The sequence below is a fragment of the Denticeps clupeoides genome, chromosome 18, assembly GCF_900700375.1.
Source record: "Denticeps clupeoides chromosome 18, fDenClu1.1, whole genome shotgun sequence".
NCBI lineage: Eukaryota > Metazoa > Chordata > Actinopteri > Clupeiformes > Denticipitidae > Denticeps > Denticeps clupeoides.
The window spans coordinates 5,075,116-5,097,096 of NC_041724.1; the positions used below are offsets into that span (position 1 = coordinate 5,075,116).

At 41.9% G+C, this 21,981-nt stretch overlaps 1 protein-coding gene across 1 annotated transcript; it reads left to right on the forward strand.

Annotated features, from left to right (window-relative positions):
* The first annotated feature begins 2,761 nt into the window (after positions 1–2,761).
* On the forward strand, positions 2,762–18,194 carry b4galt1l (DP-Gal:betaGlcNAc beta 1,4- galactosyltransferase, polypeptide 1, like). The gene is made up of 6 exons (XM_028960651.1): positions 2,762–3,062; positions 4,847–5,082; positions 10,794–10,981; positions 12,984–13,106; positions 14,215–14,319; positions 15,927–18,194. The coding sequence occupies exons 1-6, from the start codon at positions 2,768–2,770 to the stop codon at positions 16,060–16,062; spliced, it is 1,083 nt and encodes a 360-aa protein (XP_028816484.1). The 5' UTR covers positions 2,762–2,767; the 3' UTR covers positions 16,063–18,194.
* Positions 18,195–21,981: the final 3,787 nt, after the last annotated feature.

Below are 21,981 nucleotides of genomic sequence, written 5' to 3' on the forward strand. Positions count from 1 at the left end.
TCGCGCCCCGGCCTGGCAACTACCGAAAACAAACAATTCGAACCGAGCGAATGAACAGGGGCCGCCGCCCGGCACCAGTGTTCGTAATTTTTTAACGTTTTATTGTCAAAGAAAGATGCGAATGTGATGGTCCTTCTCACCACCACACCCCTGAGCACAAACATTAGACAATATACTGATTTACATTTACAGCATTTATCAGACGCCCTTATCCAGAGCGACTTACAATCAGTATTTACAGGGACAGTCTCCCTGGAGCAATTTAGGGTTAAGTGTCTTGCTCAGGGATACAATGGTAGTAAGTGGGATTCGATCCCGGGTCTTCTGGTTCATAGGCGAGTGTGTTACCCACTAGGCTACTGCCTAGGCTACATGTCTTTGATCAGAGACATGTTTAAAGATGGACAAAGTCTGAGGCTGCTGTTACAGAATCACCAGGATGTCGCTGTGGTGGCCTAGCGGTTAAGGAAGAGTCCCCGTGATCAGGAGTCCCGATCCGCCAAGGTGCCACTGAGATGCCACCGAGCAAAGCACTGTCCCCATGGGTGTTGGTTAAATGCAGAGGACATGTTTCCTTGTGTCACCTTGTGTTGTGCTGCACATTGTGCTTTCACATTGACAATCACTTCACTTAACGCAGGTTCTGATTTCAGAATAATACATGTTGTTAAATTGGAGGTTTCCCTCATCAAGCAATTGCAGTTTGGGTCCTTCTTGCAGTGAGTATTTATGTGAAATATATTGTACACATTTGTTTAACTAATAATATTTGTTTAAATGAATAATATTTATTCAAAAAGTGATAGTGGCAATAATTTCATAGATAGATAGATATTTTATTAATCCCTGGGGGAAATTCACTGTTTCCAGCAGTTTAAACTTAAAAACGAAGTTCACACCAGACAAAGCAGACATGGTACACACATTGCAGACAAAGGCTAATCTCAAGACATCACGTTGCCGTCTAAAGATGTGCTAGAAAAACCGGCTGTTGGTGTCTCCCAGTTCTGTAAACTAAGAAATGATCTCCTACAAGCAAACGTCTGCATATGGAGAACAAAATTGTATTGCTGCCCAGAGAACACTATGATAAAAGAGTCTTTCTTGATACACATAATGGCATTGTTTCATGAAAATAAGACAATTCTGCATTAAATGCTTAAGATAAATCAAAATAGCCATGCTTTAAAACATGCTTTTGACATACAAAGCTCAAACACAAGATATGGGTGGTAGTGGTTAACACACTCGCCTATGAATCAGAAGACCCAGGTTCAAATCCCACTCACTACCATTGTGTCCCTGAGCAAGACACTTAACCCTGAGTGTCTCCGGGGGGGAGCTGTCCCTGTAACTACCGATTGTAAGTCGCTCTGGATAAGGGCGTCTGATAAATGCTGTAAATGTAAATGTCTGATAAATGCATGAGATTGTAGTGCTCACAAGATCTAGGAGTAGTATTGATCCTTGGTCCTTGTTTCTATGTGTTCTTGTGACCCATCTCCACTAGTCTTATCACCAAACACCCTCTTCCCTACATACGATAAAAACAATGGCCACAATGACATTGTTAAGTGATGAAAAGGTCTTTGTGGAGCTGATGAAGGGATCTTTGTGGATATCATCATGGCGAACAAGAACAATTTCCGAGTCTTTTATTAATTTTTGAGAGATAGATGGCGCTGTACATCACGTTATGGCCAAAAATTCTGGACGATACAGTTTAATTGTTTTTTTTTCAGTATTCTTTAAAATGTAATTCATATAATACTGAAAAGACTGTAAAGAGACCGAGGACAATTAAGTTAAGAGCAACAACATTGCTAACGTGACTGACATTCCCATACGCTTGTGATTTTTATTTCTTCAGGCTTTCTGCCATATTCCACTTTTACTGACACGCTAAGGTTAGGTTCTACGTTTGGGGTATTTGCATATATATTTATCTATTTATGTATAAATATTTCTACATTTGCATGTTTGTATTTACAGGTATTCTGCACAACCCACACATGTGGCAGCCTCGGGGACTTTCTCCTTCTGGACGTTTTTTTTGGGACCTGATGAACCAGCTGGTTTACATGGTGGGGGACGTTTGTGCCCCAGCGGGGCCCCGTGTCCCCCGTGTGGGACCCCGTGATGACTGGGCTGACGGCAACGCAAGGGCCACGTGTGGCCACCAGGGGGCGCGCACAAGTCACTTTTGGGTTCGCGTTTTGACTCTTTTTGTTTGCGAAAGTTGTTCCTGTCCGAGCGCGGACGTGGCGGGTAACATTACTGTGCAGAACGGTGTTTATTTTACAAGAATAAGAGTCCGTAACTCGCCGCCGCCTCGTCGTGTTCCGCGTGCGTCCGCGTCTCCGAGAGCCGCGCGCGCTCCCGCGACCGCCCGCCCGAGCGCGCGCGCGCGCCCCCGTGTAGCGGATGTGCGGGACGCCGTTACTCGGCGCGGAGCGTTAGCGGCGCGGCTAACTTCACGCCGCCTGCGGGGATCCGCTTCTCCTTCTTCTTCTTCTTTCATTTTTTTTTTTTTTTTTTGGCGGTCGGAGTTCTGCGCGTCGGGGTCGCGGTACGATGCGCGTGATTGACGTCTTTTGAGTTTGTGCGAAGGGAGGCGTCGGTTTCCGGCAACAGGCTGCCGGAGCTGCCCGAGAGGTCCCAGTCTCTGGGTTCGCTTTTCGTATCGAACAGCCCCGTGTTTTTTTTTTTTTGTTGTTGTAGTTGTTTTTTTTTTTTTTTTTTTTTTTTTTGGAAGCGTCCCTTCACAATGCGCGACACGACGGTGAACTTCAGCGTCCTGAACAGGGTCTGCAAGCTGGTCGTGCTGTTCTGCCTGCTGCACATCTCCGTCACCCTCTTCTACTACGTGAAGTCCATGGACCTGCGACACAAGTTCCTGCAGGTCCACAGCCAAGGCCGCCTGGGGAGGGACGAGCAGGTCTCACCCACCGCGCCGGGAGTCACGCAGGTCGCCGAGGGGAGGAATGACAGCGCGACGGCCGGCCGCGTCGCGGAGTCGCCCCGAGTGGCGAGGAAGTGTCCCGACCCGTCGCCCATTCTCGGTCAGTGCCGTGTAATCAAGCACAACTTTGCTGTTTTGTCATAAACTGTTTCAATTGTTTTTAGTCTCTTGATAGAGTTGTCGTGTGTAAAGTACTCAACTTCCCCACGAGATCGGTATGGAGTAGACCAGGGTGTAAAAAACAGCATATTTTCACCATGTTCTTCAGGAAGGAAGGAAGGAAGGAAGGACTACAGTTTTCTGGACCTGACAACATTATCTTTTTCCGTTGTGAATTCAGCGGCCGTTCCCACCGCTTATTTTTGGTGGTTTTCGTAAAGTTGTCCTGCTCGCCCCTATATATATATATATATATGTTTGTCAAAAAAAAAAAAACATTTCTGGAACACATCAGACTGTTCTGTAAGTTACGTTTTGTCCGTTCTGTGGTGGAGTTATGAGATCATGACTTGCACAATTGGCCAGGATATCATATATTATAAATAAATGTAATGTGTAATTTGCAATTGTTGCCAGTGAAAATGAAAATATATTGTTGATATGAAACATGTTATGATAAACTTCATATGATCTTTAAAAACCCTTTGAGGCCACTTTGTATTCTGAACCAACAATAATTATGCTGTAATTACTACAATTGTATTCAAATATAAAAAGCTTGTTTTAGGAATCCACCTAAGGAGTACATCTCCACGTTGTGGAAATCGTGAGGACTCGTGTCATTTCCGTTCCCTTCCTGAAATAGCAATGGCCTTGATTTCAATATTTTTGTCCTCAGCTGTCATTTTGGAATGGAATTTACATTTACAGCATTTATCAGACGCCCTTATCCAGAGCGACTTACAATCAGTAGTTACAGGGACAGCCCCCCCCTGGAGCAACTTAGGGTTAAGTGTCTTGCTCAGGGACACAATGGTAGTAAGTGGGATTTGAACCTGGGTCTCCTGGTTCACAGGCGAGTGTGTTACCCACTAGGCGTGTGCACGTGTTACACGCCAAGGAGGATTTTGACCGCTGGCGTTAACTGTCACATATCTTGCTTTTAAAAACAACAGAACAGCTGTGCCATTTAGACCATGTGGCCTGGGCCAAGCGCTGCTTTCACCAGCCGTTTGTTCGCAACAATTCCGGACCCCTGCGGCAGCGGCTCCCAGCTCCGTTCCTGCTTTGAATCTGGCCCGTCTATAAAAATGATCGCTTGATCCCAATTGAAGGTTCCCTATTTTGAATTATTTTTGCTTTTTCATCGTCCTTCGTAATGCTGCATCTGAAGTCTCTTTCCGAAATTCAGCCTCGGTGCAGAATTACAGTCACTTTTGACCAGACCCACAACGAGATTTCCCCGTTTTGGTGTCTGTAGCTTTAAATGCTGAGGAGGAGGAGAGCGGCCAAAAGAAGTTGAGCGGGCATTCGTGGAAATTGCGTCATCACAATTCACCAACCACAATGTTTGGCACAGACGGGAAGTCGTGTCAGCGTTTTTCCAGAAAAAAAAAATGTAATTAACCCACTGGTTCTTCAGAGTCTCGTGCGTTGGAACAAAAATAAAATAAATTTGTGCCCATTTGACCATCTGAGCTGCTCTCTGAACGGTGAAACAGAGTGACCAAAGCACTCTATACACCTATCGCCATTTCTAGCCACTGCAGGACCATAGAACTCGTATTAATATTAAATGATTTCAGAATAGGGGACGTTTTAGAAATGAAAATGTTTATGTGATGTGCTTAATTAAAATAAATCCATTAGATATGATCTTTCATTTTTATTGTTATTAATGTTATTGAGCAGTTATTAGCTTCTTTCTCCCTCCTGCCGCCACAGTGGGTCCATTAAGGATCGAATTTTCGACGGCAGTGAGTCTTGACCAGGTCCGGAGGGAGAATCCGCAGTTGAAGCCTGGAGGGCGCTACCAGCCTCCTGACTGCATCGCTTTGCAAAAGGTGGCTATTATAATTCCCTTCCGGAACAGGGACGAGCACCTGAAGTTCTGGCTCTATTACCTGCATCCTATCCTGAGAAGACAGCAGCTCGACTACGGCGTCTACATCATCAACCAGGTCTGTAGCGGCACGCGGTCTGTCGCTCATTTCTCTTGTCAGTGTCGAGAACGTGTTTTAGTTACACATGTATTTATGGATTTACTACGTTTATTAGAGCACCTTACAATCGGTCTCCCCCTGGAGACACTCAGAATTAAGTGTCTTGCACAGGGACACAATGGTAGTTAGTGGGGTTTGACACATGCTTGTCTTGTCTTGTCTTGTGTGTTCTGTTTGAAATATTCAACTTAACCAGTTACAAGCATCCCACATGATGTTGTCCAGTTGTCCATGTCCTGTTCGACCTGTTCACTGTTCAGAGAAGTTAGAGATAACCTGTACAGTATTTAAGTTTTAGTTTTAGTTAGTATGGTTTAGTTTTGGTGTGTATAATACATATATATTTTTCTTTTATGATTGCACCATGGGGGGGGGGCAATACAATACACCGACAATCTTGAATCTCGAAGCTGTGACTTTGAAGTCTTTTGCTTCATCGGTGAGTGTGTTACTCCCACCAGGAGTGTATTTTGGTGTGTGTCGAATTTTCCTTTGTTTGCGTATTTATTTTATTTTTTGGGGGGGTGCTTGACCGCTCAGCGTAATGGATGAATTTCAAACACTGTTGACAGCATACCTGGACAAATTATTCCCACAGCGCACACTCCCGTTGAGCAAGCCAATCACGCAGAAACAGTTATATAAACAGGAGCCTGGTGTTTTCCTCTCAGTCCTCGTCTCATGCGGGCCTGTGCCCACAGTAAAATGGCAGTCGTACGTTTTCGCTCGCGCCCGAAGCGCCAGGTCTGTGCTAGGCTTCGAAATCAAGGCCGCGTCGTCTGATCCGTTCATGAGGTGTTCGTCATTTACAATTTACATTTATGGCTTTTATCAGACACCCTTATTTCGCAATCAGTAGGTCTTCTGGTTCATAGATGAGTGTTACTCACTAGGCTACTCCCACCAGGCCACGAGGTCACGTCAACTAATACCGGGATTAGATACTCGTTCGTGACTGTGTTGACACACACACCCGCACAAAAACCACAGGCTGATGGCGGACATTCACGTTTCAAGCCAGCTGTGTGCGTTCGTGCGGTGTGTTTTTGCTGTTGTTACCTTTTCTTTGTTTAAACAGTGTTAATTACTGTTAACTACTCAGAGTTTATACTGGCTGCCACGAACGTGCTGGAGCAGCGCGCAGTACGTATGCTAACAAAAAGCACAAGGGTCCCCGCGCTATCTGATACGTAAGAATGCCGCGCTCGTTGTGTCCTGCATGCTGGCACTTGCAGCGTCATGTCACAGGTTTCCTGCCCGGCAACTGTTGAGAGGATGTGTGTGTGTGTCCTGGATGTGGAGCTAGAGTGTGATTTATGATCTTCCGGTGCTGTAACACTTGCATTCTCGTTCATTCGGCGTTTGTCCGAGCGGGTGTTTATGGAGTTCGTTCCTTTATCTTATCTCGATGGCCAATGACCTTTGATACTGGTTCCAACAACGTACTTTTGGAACTTTATGTCAGACAGCAGCTATCTGTTGACTCTACAGCAGTTACTTAAGCTAAAAAAAATTGTGCTCATTTAGGGCAAACGTACCTATTTGGTTTCCCCAAAATGTTTAAAACCCAGAAAGGCATTGGTTTTGGTTGGAATTAAAAAAAAAAAATGAAAAGATAATGTCCTATTTTAAAACATTAATTTAAACATTTAATATAAAACCCATTTAACTATCTTTTAAAGGTAAAAGGGATTCTTTTGCTCTCTCTACCCTCTGTGGAACCCCGCCCACACTACTTGTTTGTTCTGACTCCTCTCGATAACTAACTGTGTACTTATCACTGACCGCGGTGGGGCTGCATGGTCCCCACAAGTTTTTTGTAACATGGCCTCCAATCGGCAACAAAATCCTGATACAACGCCTGCCATTTATTTGGATTATTTAAAAAAAATAAATGGATCTCAGATGACTAGATAAGACTAATACACTCTACCGATCAAAGGTTTAGGGTAGTTTAGAAATGTTCTAATTCCAGTCAACTCCAGTCCAGACACTTTTCATGTTGTAAATGAATCCAAGCTTAAAACTCATCTATACTCTTTAGCTTTCCCAGACTTTTAAAGTTTTCTGAAAGTGAAAGTGAAGTGACTGTCATTGTGAAACAACAAAATGCATCCTCTGCTTTTTAACCATCTCGGGAATCGGCCACTTCCTTACCGCTAGGCCACCACTGCCACTGTCTGTTCCCTCTATGTGTTTAGTTTGTCCTATTCAGCCCTCCCTAACTTTTCACATTTTTTTTTTACTTTTTTAATCCTATTATAATCCTATTTTTTTTTTTTTTTTTTTATTATTCTTTTATGTAACTTTCTTATATATATTTTTTTAATTTATCTACTGTGATTTGTGTTTTACTGTATTCCTCTTATGTATATCTGTGTGTCCTTTCATGCCTGTACAGCACTGGAACTGCTGTTAAAGTGCTTTAGAAATAAAGTTGACTTGACTTGGTAGCTGGATATGTCTGTTTAAGATTGAACAGGCCAGTGGTTGACATAGCGAGTAAGGAAACGGACTCAAAATCTGAAGGTTGCGGTATCAAGTTGCCACTGTGGCCCTAAGCTATAGGCAGTGTATATTTTATTCTGGTATTCCAAGTCTTATGAAGTGTTCGTTTTTTTTCATCCATTACCAGCCCTAAGGACAACCTGCTGCATTTCTGTAATCACACAGAAATGCAAGCCACGGCTTTACTTTAATCAGACTACAGCACTTAGTAGTCGGTATTCATGCACCAGTGGGGAATCAATTGATTAACTAACCGATTCCCCGACAACAGGTGCCAATATGTTGCCATTGGTTACCATAGTGCTTCTTCAGACTGACCATTTACATTTAAATCTGATGCCCTTATCCAGAGCAACTTGCAATCAGTGATTAAGTGCACCTCAGGGGTTAAGTGTCATGCTCAGTTTAAAACATCTTGTATACTCATTTGTTGTGGAGCATTTTTTTTTAACATTACCTTCTATAAACCATAAATAATTGGGTGAAGTCTTAACTGTTTTTACCAAGCTTAATTGGTCCGGCCACGATTGAATTTTCGGCACGGTTTGTCTGCTTGTTTTTGGCTTTGTGGACTGCCTAGTTGTTATGTTATGTTATGGTTATGAAGTATACCTGTTAATGGGTACCTCAGATTACAAGATATGATTACCAGACTTTTACTTTTGAAAAGTAAACCCATATTACCACGGTCACTGGGGAAGATTTAATGGAATATGAAATACAGTTTACAAAAGAGTCCAAACACACTTGAAGTCTCAGCGGCTTGCTTCTCCTGGTGCCAGGTCCAGCTGCCAGACTGGCTCTGTGATGACTCCTTTTCTTCCAGACACGTGAGGAGCCAAGCCAGTGGTGTTAGCCAGGCGGGCAGAGCCAGGGGTCTTACGGGAATTGGTTGCACTGGGTTACCTAGAAGCATGCGCTCCACCCTGAATGCAGCTCAAGTGCTGTGCACACTGTCCAGGCTGGTACTGCTGTGGTGGAAGGTGGGGTAGGGGGCAGGCTTTGCCACGTGAGGGAATTTCACCGCCACTTCCTGTCATCACTAGTCAAAATGCAGTGTGAATTCTCCATAACCTCCATAACCGTTATTATATACATTCGCTCCTGAAGTTTGACTGGCAGAGAAACAAATGTGAATCAGCAAATCTCTAAAACCACGTACATAGGGGTCAAAGGTGCCTTACTTTATTCTTTTTTTTTTTTTTTTTTTTTTTTTTTTTTACTGTATCGGTGTGTTTTCTGTGATCACCAACCTCTGAATACAGCATGAAATCAGCGAGTGTTTTTTTTTATAAAGTGTGTGTCCCTCTTTCTCAGCGTATCTCTCTCTTCCTCTGCTGCAATTTATAAATGGCACTCCAGCATCAAAGTGTGAAATTTTACTACTTAATCACTTTTTTTTCTGCCCTTTGTTCCTACTGCCCTTTTTCTCTGTGACTTTCTTTCTTTCTTCTCCGTCCTCCGTCCTTTTCTCATTCCTGTGTGATGGGCCGCCCCTCTGCATGTCAGGTGTGTGTGGGCCGTGTTGCTTTGCTGGGAGGCGACCCTGCAGCTCTCTACTTTTCCAAAGCTCCAGACCCTATGGCTGCCGCTCTGCAATGGTAATATGGGTTCTCTCTCTCTCTTTCTTTTAATTTTTTATTTTTTTCCTTCTCCCTCTACAAATATGTAACTGCTGTTCTTTTCTTGCTGTTTGTCTTCTCTTGTATATGCCTGAATTGTATCTACTCACGTGGGTGGCAGCAAAATTTTGTTTGCAGTGCAGTACAAGTCGTGTCAGAAAAACATTTAGCCCAATTTGATTAAAGGACAGAACACAAATAACACAAATACGTTTCAGTTATAATGCATTTTAACAAACATTTAATCTGTTCTTGCCATATGCTTGTTGAAAATGACCTTTAACACACTTCTTGGGCCTGATCCTCCTTGGGTTCAGAATCGACTTAGTCTGCTAACCAGCAGTACCTGTTCAGGCTTATTTTAAATGTAAGGGGGTCTTCGAATGACTCTTTTGAGTATGTGGATCAGATTAGGCTGGTGTAACATGATCTGCTCGCTTTGTGTGGTGTGAACGGATGCTGGGTCCAAATAGGTCTGATGGCCTTTGAGGCTCAGCTGAGGATCTCCCCTTAAACAAACACCAGCATCTCACAGCTGCATAGTCCAAGTGTTCTCTGAACCACACACACACACATCAGAAGAAGGGGGACAATGCTCAGCAGGCTGGTCCCTATCACTTACAGCACATAAACCCAGCCTCAACTCTCTCCACGAAAGGAGTTGCTGGGCTGGAGACAAACTCATCCATTAGTCATGACCTTGAAAGAGGCGAATGACAGAGGAAGTGGGTGGGCAGCAAAGGAAAGCACAAAGAGAGAGTCGGGGAGGGGAGGCCCAGCAGGAGAAACTGGGCCTTCTGGGAGCTTCAGCTCAACCTAAAAGCCTAAGACGGTTTCCAGAGCTCAGAAAGTGGCTGCCTTTTGTCTGTCCCATCTTCACGGTCTACATCACCATCTGTGTTGTAGCCTGAAATATATATTTGAATAGTATATATTCTGTACGACTATTCAAAAAACATTTTTTAATACAAAGTTTAGTTTTACTCCTTTATACCAATGCCAAGTGTTGTTCCATTCAGTTAAACTGATGCCAAAAAGTTGTTCTTCATGTTTGAAAACGCTCAACACCTCCCAAAAGTCTCAAAAAGCTCCTGCCTTGTGTAATATGAAGTTGCTCATACTTATTTAAAATGGTTTTGTTGCTTACACATGCCATGCATGTACGTTCTTTCTTTGGGTGTTTTCGGATTTTTCAGTCTAGATCATGTCTCACATAACTCTAGATTTGTTTTCTTACATTTTTCTTCATCTGAAGTTGCCTCACTTATTCCTCTCATCATGTGAACAGGTCGATGGTTCCAAACAACAGGTTTTTTTCTGGTACTTGCAGCTGTTTTTTTTTTTTTTTTTTTTTTTTATTTCACCATATTCGCACAGGCACCAGTCTTAAAGGTGTAATTCACAATCTGGCAAGTTAATTACTTGACCCAAATTGTGAAATGTATTAAAACATTTGGTTAGTAATTTGATTTGTATAGAATAACCTGTAGTGATGGGTCAGTGTTGAGTGTAGAGGCTCTAACTTCTGTCTCCCGGCAGGACGGCAGTGCGACCTTCAACCGTGCGAAGCTGCTGAACGTGGGCTATATGGAAGCCCTGAAGGAGTACGACTACGACTGCTTCGTGTTCAGTGATGTCGACCTCATCCCAATGGATGACCGCAACACGTACCGCTGCTTCAGCCAGCCCCGGCACCTCTCAGTGTCCATGGACAAGTTTGGATTCAGGTACTGGTTTTTACTTATGGCCCGTCTGCCTAGTGTAGAGGTTTTTGGGGGTTTCACACATAATAATACGGCTTGGATTTCTGTTTCTGTTTCTGTAAATATGTTTTTCAGTCATGCTTTTGTGACTCATGTCAAAAAGAAACTATAATGAGAGGAGGGCAGAGTAGCCAGTATGCATAGTGTTACTCCAAAATAATAATACTCAATTACAAATAAAAAGTAGTCATCCAAAAAATTTGTGAGAGTACTAAATTATCTAGTGATGAAACTACTCAAGTACTGAGTAGCTTTGGGATTGTAATATCTCTTTTTTTTTTTTTTTTTTTTTTTTTTATTAGACGTGATTTATTCAGACAGAAAAAATATAAATGTACTAATTCTAGTATTTTTGAATAACAATAGTATTAAAAGTATTAATAAAGTACGAATTGCCGTAGATAATCGACTAATTCTGAGCATACAACCAGTCTTATATATGCCAACTATATGTGTTATCATTGATATATTAAGTAAAACAGCCAAACGATAACGCTAATTCCTTTCACTACAGACAATTTATAGCTTAGATTATGGCGCCATTTAAGAAAATTCTTTCTGTAACATTTGGTTTTATCACTGAAGACAGTCGCGTGTGGTCATGTGACTGCATGGCTACGTCTGATTGTTAGATGTTAGATGTTAGAGCTACTGGCAGCATCTGTTACCCAATCTAGTGACGTAAGAGTAGACATCACAAATGTACTCAAGAAAAAGTATTTCAAAACGTTACTCAAGTGAGTGTAACTGAGTATCTAACTCGTTACCACCATCTTCTGATCATAATGAATGTCTAGTGACAAAGAATTAGCAATATGAATGGGCGTGTTTGTATTGCAAATGAAGTTTAAATTATTAAAGAGTATCTGTAGTAATCTTTGTTAGTATATGTATATGTGGTTCCTCTTTGTTACGAATTGTGTAATCTGATAGGGACTAATCACTATCGGTTAAGAAGGTTTGTGAATATATCTAAGCATTTTGACACGCACGTAACACATTTACATTCAACTGTTGATTGTAGGCTCTGTTTCTTTTTTTTTTTAAATACCTAGATGGTCCTCCACCGCCACAGAGCAGGAACATTTCTATTCTGTTCTGGAAACCGTTTACTGGAATAAAGCATTGGCAGCTGCTGCAAATAAAACATGAGAGTCTCACTCATTACCAAATTCTATGTCATGTTCTCCTCCCTTCCGGGTGAAGGCGGGTCGAAGGTCATCGTGCCCAGCTTATCGCTGCATCCACTCTGTGTGTGTGCTGTGTCAGTTGCATTTTTCTGAGGTTTTGTGTTCTTTCCTTTTTGCTGTTAGGTAGCTGCTTCAGACATGTGACCTTGTACAGGTCTGTGTTTGATGGAGATGGATGAACATATGAAGTAATTTACGGAACCGTAAATGCTAAGACTTCCTCTGGAGACGTAGGCAGAGTATTTACAGCTGGCATTAAATGCATGTGCATGGCACAGTTTAGTAGCAAGAGCCTCGGTCGCATCTGGTTGTGATTTTCTGAGATTTTAGTCGGAAAGTTTCTGACCGTGTGAGACCTCACAGGGCTTTGAATGATCATTTGTCTACTCATTAGCCCAGGAGAAGTACATTTGATTCTCATGACACATTTTCTAACATTTTGTATTTTGCGCTTTGTACGTTCCGAACATGGTGTAAGGGGTAATAAGGGCAAATGACGTACGGACATGAATAGACAGTCTGTGGGAAAGTGCTGATAACCAGTGGCGGTGGTGAGTTGAGCTTTATGTAAGCTGATAGACGGCTGGAATGCATTCTCCAGCCAGAGCATTTTCTGGCCTCTGAACCAGGCACTGAGACCAGCTCAGTTTTAAACGATGGCGCTCTTTGAATGGACATGTTCAGCTATTTAAATTAGTTTAGGCTACTGCGTCATAATTCCAGTTGGGATGTAATCCTATACAATTTGTTTCGTCTCTCTTTTTGCCAACTCACAGGCTGCCATACAATCAGTACTTTGGTGGAGTTTCATCAATGGGTAAAGAGCAGTTCCTCAAAATCAACGGCTTTCCCAACAACTACTGGGGCTGGGGTGGAGAGGACGACGATATCTACAACAGGTTGGTGTTATGCTTTTTACACAAGCTACCAGTTAAAATTAATCATGTCATTCCCACTGAGTCATCTGTAGGGTGTGGCGTATTCCTGCCTGACTGAATTTAAGCAGATTGCAGTGAAGCGTGAGGCTCCCATGAGATGTGCGAGCATTAAAAAACCAGTCAAGAGGTACAGTTCGCAAGCCAGCAGGACCATGTTTGCGAAAAGCCTCCATCCGGTTAGTTAGCTAGCAGCTGCATCTGTTAATGATTTCTTTCCTGGTGGTTTGCACTGAAGCTTGACGCCTTCTGATCATTTCCACCCAGTTCATATGTTCAGTGAACAGAGAAAGAGCAAAACTGTCCGGTTCAGGTGTTCGAGACCCCTGGTGTCATGTCATTGGCGAATCCACTTGAACACAAACCAGCAGCAGTCAAATTGTGGGAAAACTCCTAGCTTTCCGTGTGGATGGGAATTGGGTGTATGACACAGGTGTTTATATCAGATCAGACCGAATAAACAGTCTGATGAATCTGAACATCTTGCAGACTCTCGACTCTGCTGCCAATCATATGACCGCAGTTGTGAGTAAATAAATCGGTCTGTAGCTAGACCTAGAAAACTGCCTTGCACCACTGAAAAAAAGTATTTTAGATCCACCACGGCTTCGTCTTAATGTTTCTCAAAACAAAACCCTTGTGGTTTCTGGTCTGAATGAAATGGAGGCGCATTTTTAGGTTCACAATAATGTTCCACAGCGGAGGGTTTAGCGTTCGAGTTGTTTTAATGCTTATTTCCCCAGAACAGCTTAGTTTCATATTACACGTGTTTTTGTTCCATTTACTAGAACCTTGCAAGGTTCCTTTACTAAGGAATACAAAAGAATTTCAGCATGCTTCATTCAAGTGGGATTTTCAGCCTCTCAATTCAGGCACCCGGTCCACGATTATAATCCTATTACATGGGAGGTACATTCCCACCGCTGTGATCTGAGCCGCAAACCATGGTTGTTGCGTGCTGTGTCTTAGGTTGTGTCTCCTGTTAAAAACTTTAGTCAAACACCCTGATGGAGCCAAACCCTAAGTTCCTAACTGTCAGCTAATGTGCTGTTAATGTGTTGTCTCTTCAAAGGCTGAGCTCCAAAGGAATGTCCATCTCACGACCAAGTGGAGCGATTGGGAAATGCAGGATGATTCGGCATGACCGAGACAAGCAGAACGACCCCAACCCTCAGAGGTGTGTGGTTTTATTTCTTCAGCGTAAACCCCACCACACAGTCACAGCGTTTCACCTCTAAATTACATGTTGCAGAAGGGCTGTTAAAAACAAAAAAAAAAGCCTGAACAACGTCCGGTTCTGTTGTCATCACTGGTTCTGGTGAAAAGATGCTGCACCTTCTAACAGTGGTTTTGCTGCGGCAAAGCGTTCTTCAAGGTGTCCCCTAAACCACTAGAAACAATCATTCAAATTCATTCTAGCAACAGGCAAAGCAGACCGGCATTAGATTTGAAACTGATAATTTGAAAAATAGCGCTGTGTGTGACTGGCTGAGTCAAACGGCAACCAGAGGCCACGACCAGCTGAATAAAACATCTAAATAGCCAAGGTTTTGTCCGACATCACACCATAAAATTTTTTTTTTTAGATGATCAGATAAAGCTCAGACGTATCAGGTCACTGACCACAAAAGGCTCAGCCACAAAGGAGGATTTCAGTAGCCCCCCTGTATTTAAAGGATTTGGGTGCTTTTTTCAAGTGGCATGTGATCTGCCCGGAGCACTGCAATTTACCCCTTCAATATATATTTTAAACATGAAAAGGAAAGCAGAAATTCGGTCTGGTCAGGTTAGTTTTACCTTCGGCCTTCACATGGAAACCAATGACATGATCATTGCAGCTGCTGCTGAGAAACAACATGAGGTGGCGAGAAAGGGGCTCGGAGGGGTGTAAACCTCACCCAGCACATGATTCGTTGGACATGTGATTTCAAGATGAATCCAACTATTTCACATCTATAGAAGTCAGAACTGGGTCTTGGACTGTGAAGGCTCTTTCTTTGAAGCCATCTTGGGCACATTTATTTAAAGAAGGGTAATTTCATAGAGAATATGTTTTGGGGAAAAGGCATTGAGAGACAAAAGTATAAGGTGTGCAAATGTGTAAAGTGAAAATCTGTGCAAAATTCTGTGGGTATAGTCCAGAAGTGATTGAAAGTGGAGTGTGTGTGTGTGTGTGTGAAAGAGATTGGTATATTTTTGATATATTGGTTTTGATATATTGGTTAACATGACAGAAATGAGATCGATGCCTGATCGTGTAATAATGAGAATCAATTTTAATTGATTTGGGACTGGACAGCCTACATTTTTCATCTCTTTAGTCCCACCCACCCCAGTGCCTCTTTGTAATGGCAGTAGCCTGGAGGTCATTGACTTCAGTGATTTAACCAGCCATCCCCAGTCAGCCACGCTCTCAAGACACAAATAGATCACACTAATGCAGGGGGACTGACCCTGTAATTAGTGTAAGGAAGTGGCTTTTGGTGACTGCATTAGGTAAATGGCTGCCATATTAGAAACAGGATGCTGTTCATTTGTCGATACATGTGGCAATAAAAATCCTTTTAAAACACGCCACTATTTCCAGAAATGTATTCTAACGCACACACCCGCAAACTACACAGAGATGTTTATACAGACTCAATATACTGTTCAAAGCTGTGCTTTATCTAGGCTGATATGTGACCTCCCACATAACCTTGACTCTGCATTATGGGGTTACTCATTAACTTGAGACACACACACACACAAAGCTGTTTCTAAGACCTCTGTTTCCTGTTTCAGGTTTGATCGTATTGCACACACACGAGAGACTATGCACAAGGATGGCATAAACTCGCTGTCCTACAACGTGGTCCGGATCGAGAAGGATCAGCTCTACACCAAAATCACAGTGGATGTGGGGACGCCCCCAAAATGACACAGAGACCCCGTACACATTGGCTGACTATACACACACACACGTACCAACGCAACGTACCTTACGAACCTTGTGTCTTTCACTGTGGACACTGAAACCAAAAAGTGCCTTGCCAGCGTGAGATCAAAGTGCCATGGATGATATATTTTAGACCACTGAAAAAAAAAAAAAATTATATACACACATACATACATACATACATACATACACATTGATGAGCTCTTATAAAACAGTGTTCAAAATGTTTCTTCTTAACCTTTGCACATAACATGGTGACTTGAAAGAAAGGGATTTTCTCCTTTTTCCTTTCCTCCACCTGCGTGGAGGGGGTGATACTCTGGGGTTGTGAGGCAGACAGGTGTGTTTCTGATGCATGTTTTATTGTTGTTTTTATTTTGTGGTCTCAGCCCGACCCCCCAACTGCTGCTGAGCTATGAAAAAGCAGTCTTGAGCCATGTGTGATAATGTAGTCTGTGGCGAATGTTGTGTGAACTTTGTGCCTCGTATGCGGGGGAACATGTGTGTGTGCACACATCCCCGTGTTTGAAACTGAGAGGAAGATTGTAAAATGATTGTGTTTTTAACAAGGTAAAATGGAAAAGTAACTGTACATGCAAAAACACTTTCAGCCATGTCATGATTGCCAAAACACATCAGTGGTGCTGAGAATCAGCTCTCCCAGCAGGGACCACACTCATCCCGCAGAAGAGCAGGGAAACTGCAGGAATCCACTGCCTCCATCTCTCTCTCTCCCACCTCTGGGATTGATGGATAGAAATATTTCAGGTGTATGAGCGTTTTCCTATTTGTTGGACTTATTCCATTCATCCAGTTCTCTGTTCATTTATGGTACACTTTATTTTGTTTTTTGTTTTTTGGCCACATCATGCCAAATAGGAATCTGATGGAGGTCTAAAGGCATAAAATCATTAGTTGTGTGTTGTTTTGCTCTCTGGAGAGGTCAAGGATCACTTGATGCTCAAAATGCATCATTATTGTGTTTATTTTTGATGCATCTTGTCTATAGAAATATGTCAATGTATGTGCATACAACAGTGCCAGTCGTTTCGTTACGATCAAAGTTTATCTATGCACATTCCACATGACCACACAACTCCCAGCAAACCCAAACACCACCAATGGGCCCGTGTGAACAATGTTCACTGTTACTGATTGCAGGCATTCGTTTTAAAAATGAAAATGTACATTGAGGGATTTTTTTTTTCTTTTGTCTGTGTGCAAATGTGCTTCTGGATATATCTTGACCGTGTGTGTAATGCAGACCAAACACCTGTCAGATTGAAGTTTCAAACAGTATGGCATGAAATCAAAATTTGAATGGGCCAGTCCTGAAACCTTTCAACTTAAGAGCTAAACTTCGGGTTCTATTGTACTTGAGAAGAATATCAACTATACTATAAGCTGTAGTGTGATTTCTATGTACATGCTGTTTTGTGTGCACCTTACCAAATATGTACTTCGTCTGATATTGAAATCATCTTAATCATTAATGCCAACAGGTTTTGATCACACTGCTTGGCCCTGGGTGGCCGTTAAGGTCGCAAACCCTCCAAGCAAACGGAGCAGCACAAGCTATGCCTCCCCTTCGGCCAGTGAAAATGCAGTAGCTACTTGGTCAGCTAACCAAAAAATAAAAGCGAGCTATTGGAGTATGAGTCAACACTGCCACCCAGAAATAAGCAGTGAGATCCCGGTAAGTCCCAGAAATTTAGTGAAGCCATTGTTTTATATTATTATATACAACTGAGCTAAATAAAAGCATTGTTTCAAGGTGGCATTAATTACCAACCTACAGCCTCTTTTTTTTTTTTTTTTTGGTAGACTCTGATTGGCTTATGCATCTTGACAATGGCTTCTGTCATCAAGTGCCAGCACTGGTGTAATAAATAGTTGAGAATTGGCTCACTAGCAAAGCGAAGATAGCTGGCTTATCTGTCAAAATGTCAGGATTCCCACTCACCTCTGATGTGCCTGATGTTGGGATTTTGTATGCATGTATTGTTGTTTTGGTGTTTTAAATTGGTCTTTCTTTCTTTCTGCAACTGTCTTGCCTGTATTCTTTATATTCAGATCATTTATAAAAAAAATATTAAATTGTTGAATGATTGTCAGCTGCTGTTCTAATTTTTTTTTCCTCACCTGGTTGAAAAAAATGAATTGCTTTTTGTTAAGTCTACAAACAGAACCAGTAGGCACTTGTCTTTGTCCTCTCGCTGTTTAAATGAGACGACAAAATGAATGGTGAAAATGAGGTGTTCTTGCAAACAAGGACCACAGGGAACCAATTAAAGGCAGTTATTCATGTTGATTAAACCGATGTCTTGCCACCATGGACCATTTTTTACCGCGCCTCCAGTCCTGTTTATTATAGTTTCCAGGGCACACGGTACAGGGATGTTCCTCATAATGAGAGTGTTATGCATCTAAAGGACTGCAACTGCAGGACGAGAAAGATGCTAAGTGAAGTCCTGTGACAACAGGATCGCATAAGGAGATCTTTTCCTTATGCCTATTATTAAAATCCCCGTACAATAGATGTCGTTTCCTGCCTTCTTGTTTGCTTTCCCATTTCTCATCCATCCAAAAGGCGTGACCAGCGGCTACAGGTGAAGTAATATGAAGCTTGTTTGATTTAGGCTCAAATAAACTCCTGATTGTAAGTATTTGCGGATAAGGGCGTCTGATAAATTATGTAAATGTAAACTCTCAGCTGCAGAAACCAGGCATGTTCCCACACACACACACACACACACACACACATACACACAGCGTTAATACATCTGCATACGTCCTTTATACTGTGAACAGTTCAGCTGAAATCCTGAGGTTGAGACAACAGTGTAATAATAATAATTTCTTGAGATTTTTAGCTCTGGTGTGACCAAACCCTCATCAACATCAATCAGGATACATTCTCACATTTGCTGTTAAGTCGTTGTTTCATGTCATTTATTTTTTTTATTATGGTTGTTTTAAGTCATTTGGTTCTGTACAATTCTCAGCTACAGTGCCTTCGGGATTACACGGTGAAACTGCTGTATTCCTCATCTTTGTTCTTTGACACGCGTCAGCAGGGCCAACTTCATTTGCCGGCTCCTTTATAACTGCACTGACATTTTCTGTTTGCTTTGCCTTGGTGGCAAATGTTTGGTCAAGGTACAATCTTTAGTCCTTAAACGTGATTACAAACAGTGGAGTCTGAGCTGGCTTCTTTAGAAGAATGAGGGGGATTACGTTTCTCGAAGAAAGGATCTACAATTCTGCACACACACACCTCTTAACAAGGATATAGCTGTGAATAGTGAGTATTGAAGAAATAAAGAAAACCTTTTCAGACCTTTCTTAGTGTCTTGGCCAATAGCCTGCTCACAATCATTGAATGTCCAGCTTGAGAAATTAAAAAGTCACATGCCCCGTCCTCCATCCTGCCACCTGGCAGATGGTTCTGTGGCATCAGAACTGTGACGGCCAGACACTGCAAGAGCTTCTTCACACAAGCAAAGCAGTCAGGGCCCTCAACTCACTGCCAGCACTAAAGGATTGATAAAACCACACAACAATATACTTTAACCCTCATGGAACATTTAGCAGTTGTTCGGGAATTTCCTTTTACGTTATCCTTTATTCAGTTATATCCATTTAACCAGTTATTAATTTACTGTTGTCTGGAATATACTATTCCACTATAGTCATCTATATTTTTAACTAGCCTATTATCATATTTCACCATCGTTCATATATGAGTGTCACATTAATCGTATCTGGGTCTGTCTGAACTTTCAGGACTGTATCATGTAAGACACGTGACGCTGAAAGGTCACTCGTAGATACAACGGAACTTGGTGACGAACACTAACACCTTCGAGAAACACTGACACATAATGGAGAGTTCCACTCTCACTTTTCTAATACTGCCTTTTAACACCTACTGTATAATAGGAAGAGACCTCCTGGTCCACTGGAGACAATGCTGCTCCGCTGTGCTGACTTGACTCCATGTACAAGAATAAAAGAATAAAACTGGTTTCATGTTAAGGAGAAAATTTCCGTAAAACGACAATCTCTGCACAAATTCAGTTGTTTACCTCATGGCCATGTTCATTTGCTCATTTGACATTTTACATATGCTGTCTTGTCATGTTTGAAATATCCTGAATATAACCTGTAACGGTAATCTCTACACCCCATCTGTACAACTTTGAAGTGTCTTGTGTCCCCTTGAGGTCCCTTGTTTACTATACAGATTTTGTTTGATTTTACAGCTATTTATTTTATGTGTAATTCAGCGTGTAATTTATGTGTAAATCTTTTTTTATTTCTTTGTGTAAATGCACTAAATAAAACTTCAACACACTGTTTACTGTGAATATTGCTGTATTGATGACAGACCTCTCTTGAATCTTGAGATTGTAATGTTATTAAAAATGGAAGACCAAGAAACCCTCCTGACCGAACTGCTCATTGGTTTGCTAGAAAAGCACCAAAAAGCAGCAGTTTGACCTCAAAACAACCTCCATGAAGCTTTAGCAGACACTGGACTGGTGCAACAATGTCCTACTGTGCAGTGACACCTGAACAAACATGACCTTCCTGGTAGAGTAAGCAGAATAAGCATCCTTGTTCTGAATTTGACTTGGACAGATGAACCCACAGTGAAAGTTACAGTGAAAATGAAAGTCTTTCCATGGACGCTACGCAATGAGAACTTAGAGGACAACGATTAGCACAATTGAGGGGAAAGGCCATGCGCTCTGATGAGTCCAGATTGACCCTGTTGCAGGGTACATTTACATTTATGGCCGTAAGCAGTAATGGTTAAAAGCAGAGGACACATTTCACAATCACAAGCGCTTCACTTTCATTATGTCGCCTTGTGCTGTGCTTCTCTTTCACTTAATAATTAAAGGGGGTGTTTCTGACCATGCTGGGAGCCTTTTTCACTTCTTTGGGATTTCATACCTGTAAATGATGGAAATGTGGGGTAATTAAATTTGTCAGTCTTTCACATGCCACCATGACTGTGTGTTTTTTTAAGTGTGTGGGAGTTTAGCAACTTTGCCCTGTGATGATGGGAGTGGCCATATCCACATTGAAACATTATGATATGGGTTCCTGGTGACAGGACAAACTGACGGCTGTTTAACAGGATGGGAATCCTTGAGATTGTGATGTGAAAACAGTATTCAAGTGAACTCCTGGAACTGTAGAAGAACCCGTTACCCCCACGGACACTAGAAGTGTGTGTCAGATACAGTAAATAAGTAAAATAAGTATGTTTACTTTTACATTTACTTTAGCATGTCTTACAATAGTAAAGCATACTAAAGTAGTACATACTAAAGTACTCAAATTTAATTCTGGCTCAGTAGTTTGTATGTGTGACCTTAAGCAAGAACCTGTTAACTGTATTAACCTGGGAACCACGCCTCAGAGCAAACAACAGGTTTCAACTTGCATTTGCATTTTACCCGAGAGTTTCCATTCATTAGTCAGGGCTCCACAATGACGCCTTTTCGGTTTATAGGCCGGAGAACTTATGATTCAGTGCCTCTTAAAAAAAAAAAAAAAAAAAAAAAAAAAAAAGATTAACTACCAGTTAATACAGGGAGTGCAGAATTATTAGGCAAGTTGTATTTTTGAGGAATAATTTTATTATTGAACAACCATGTTCTCAATGAACCCAAAAAAACTCATTAATATCAAAGCTGAATGTTTTTGGAAGTAGTTTTTAGTTTGTTTTTATTTTTAGCTATTTTAGGGGGATATCTGTGTGTGCAGGTGACTATTACTGTGCATAAACTGTTGCAGCTCTGAAATATGGCCAAACTGGTGGCAAGTGGCATCTTGGCAGCTGCACGCTTGACTTTTCTCAGTTCATGGGCAGTTATTTTGCGCCTT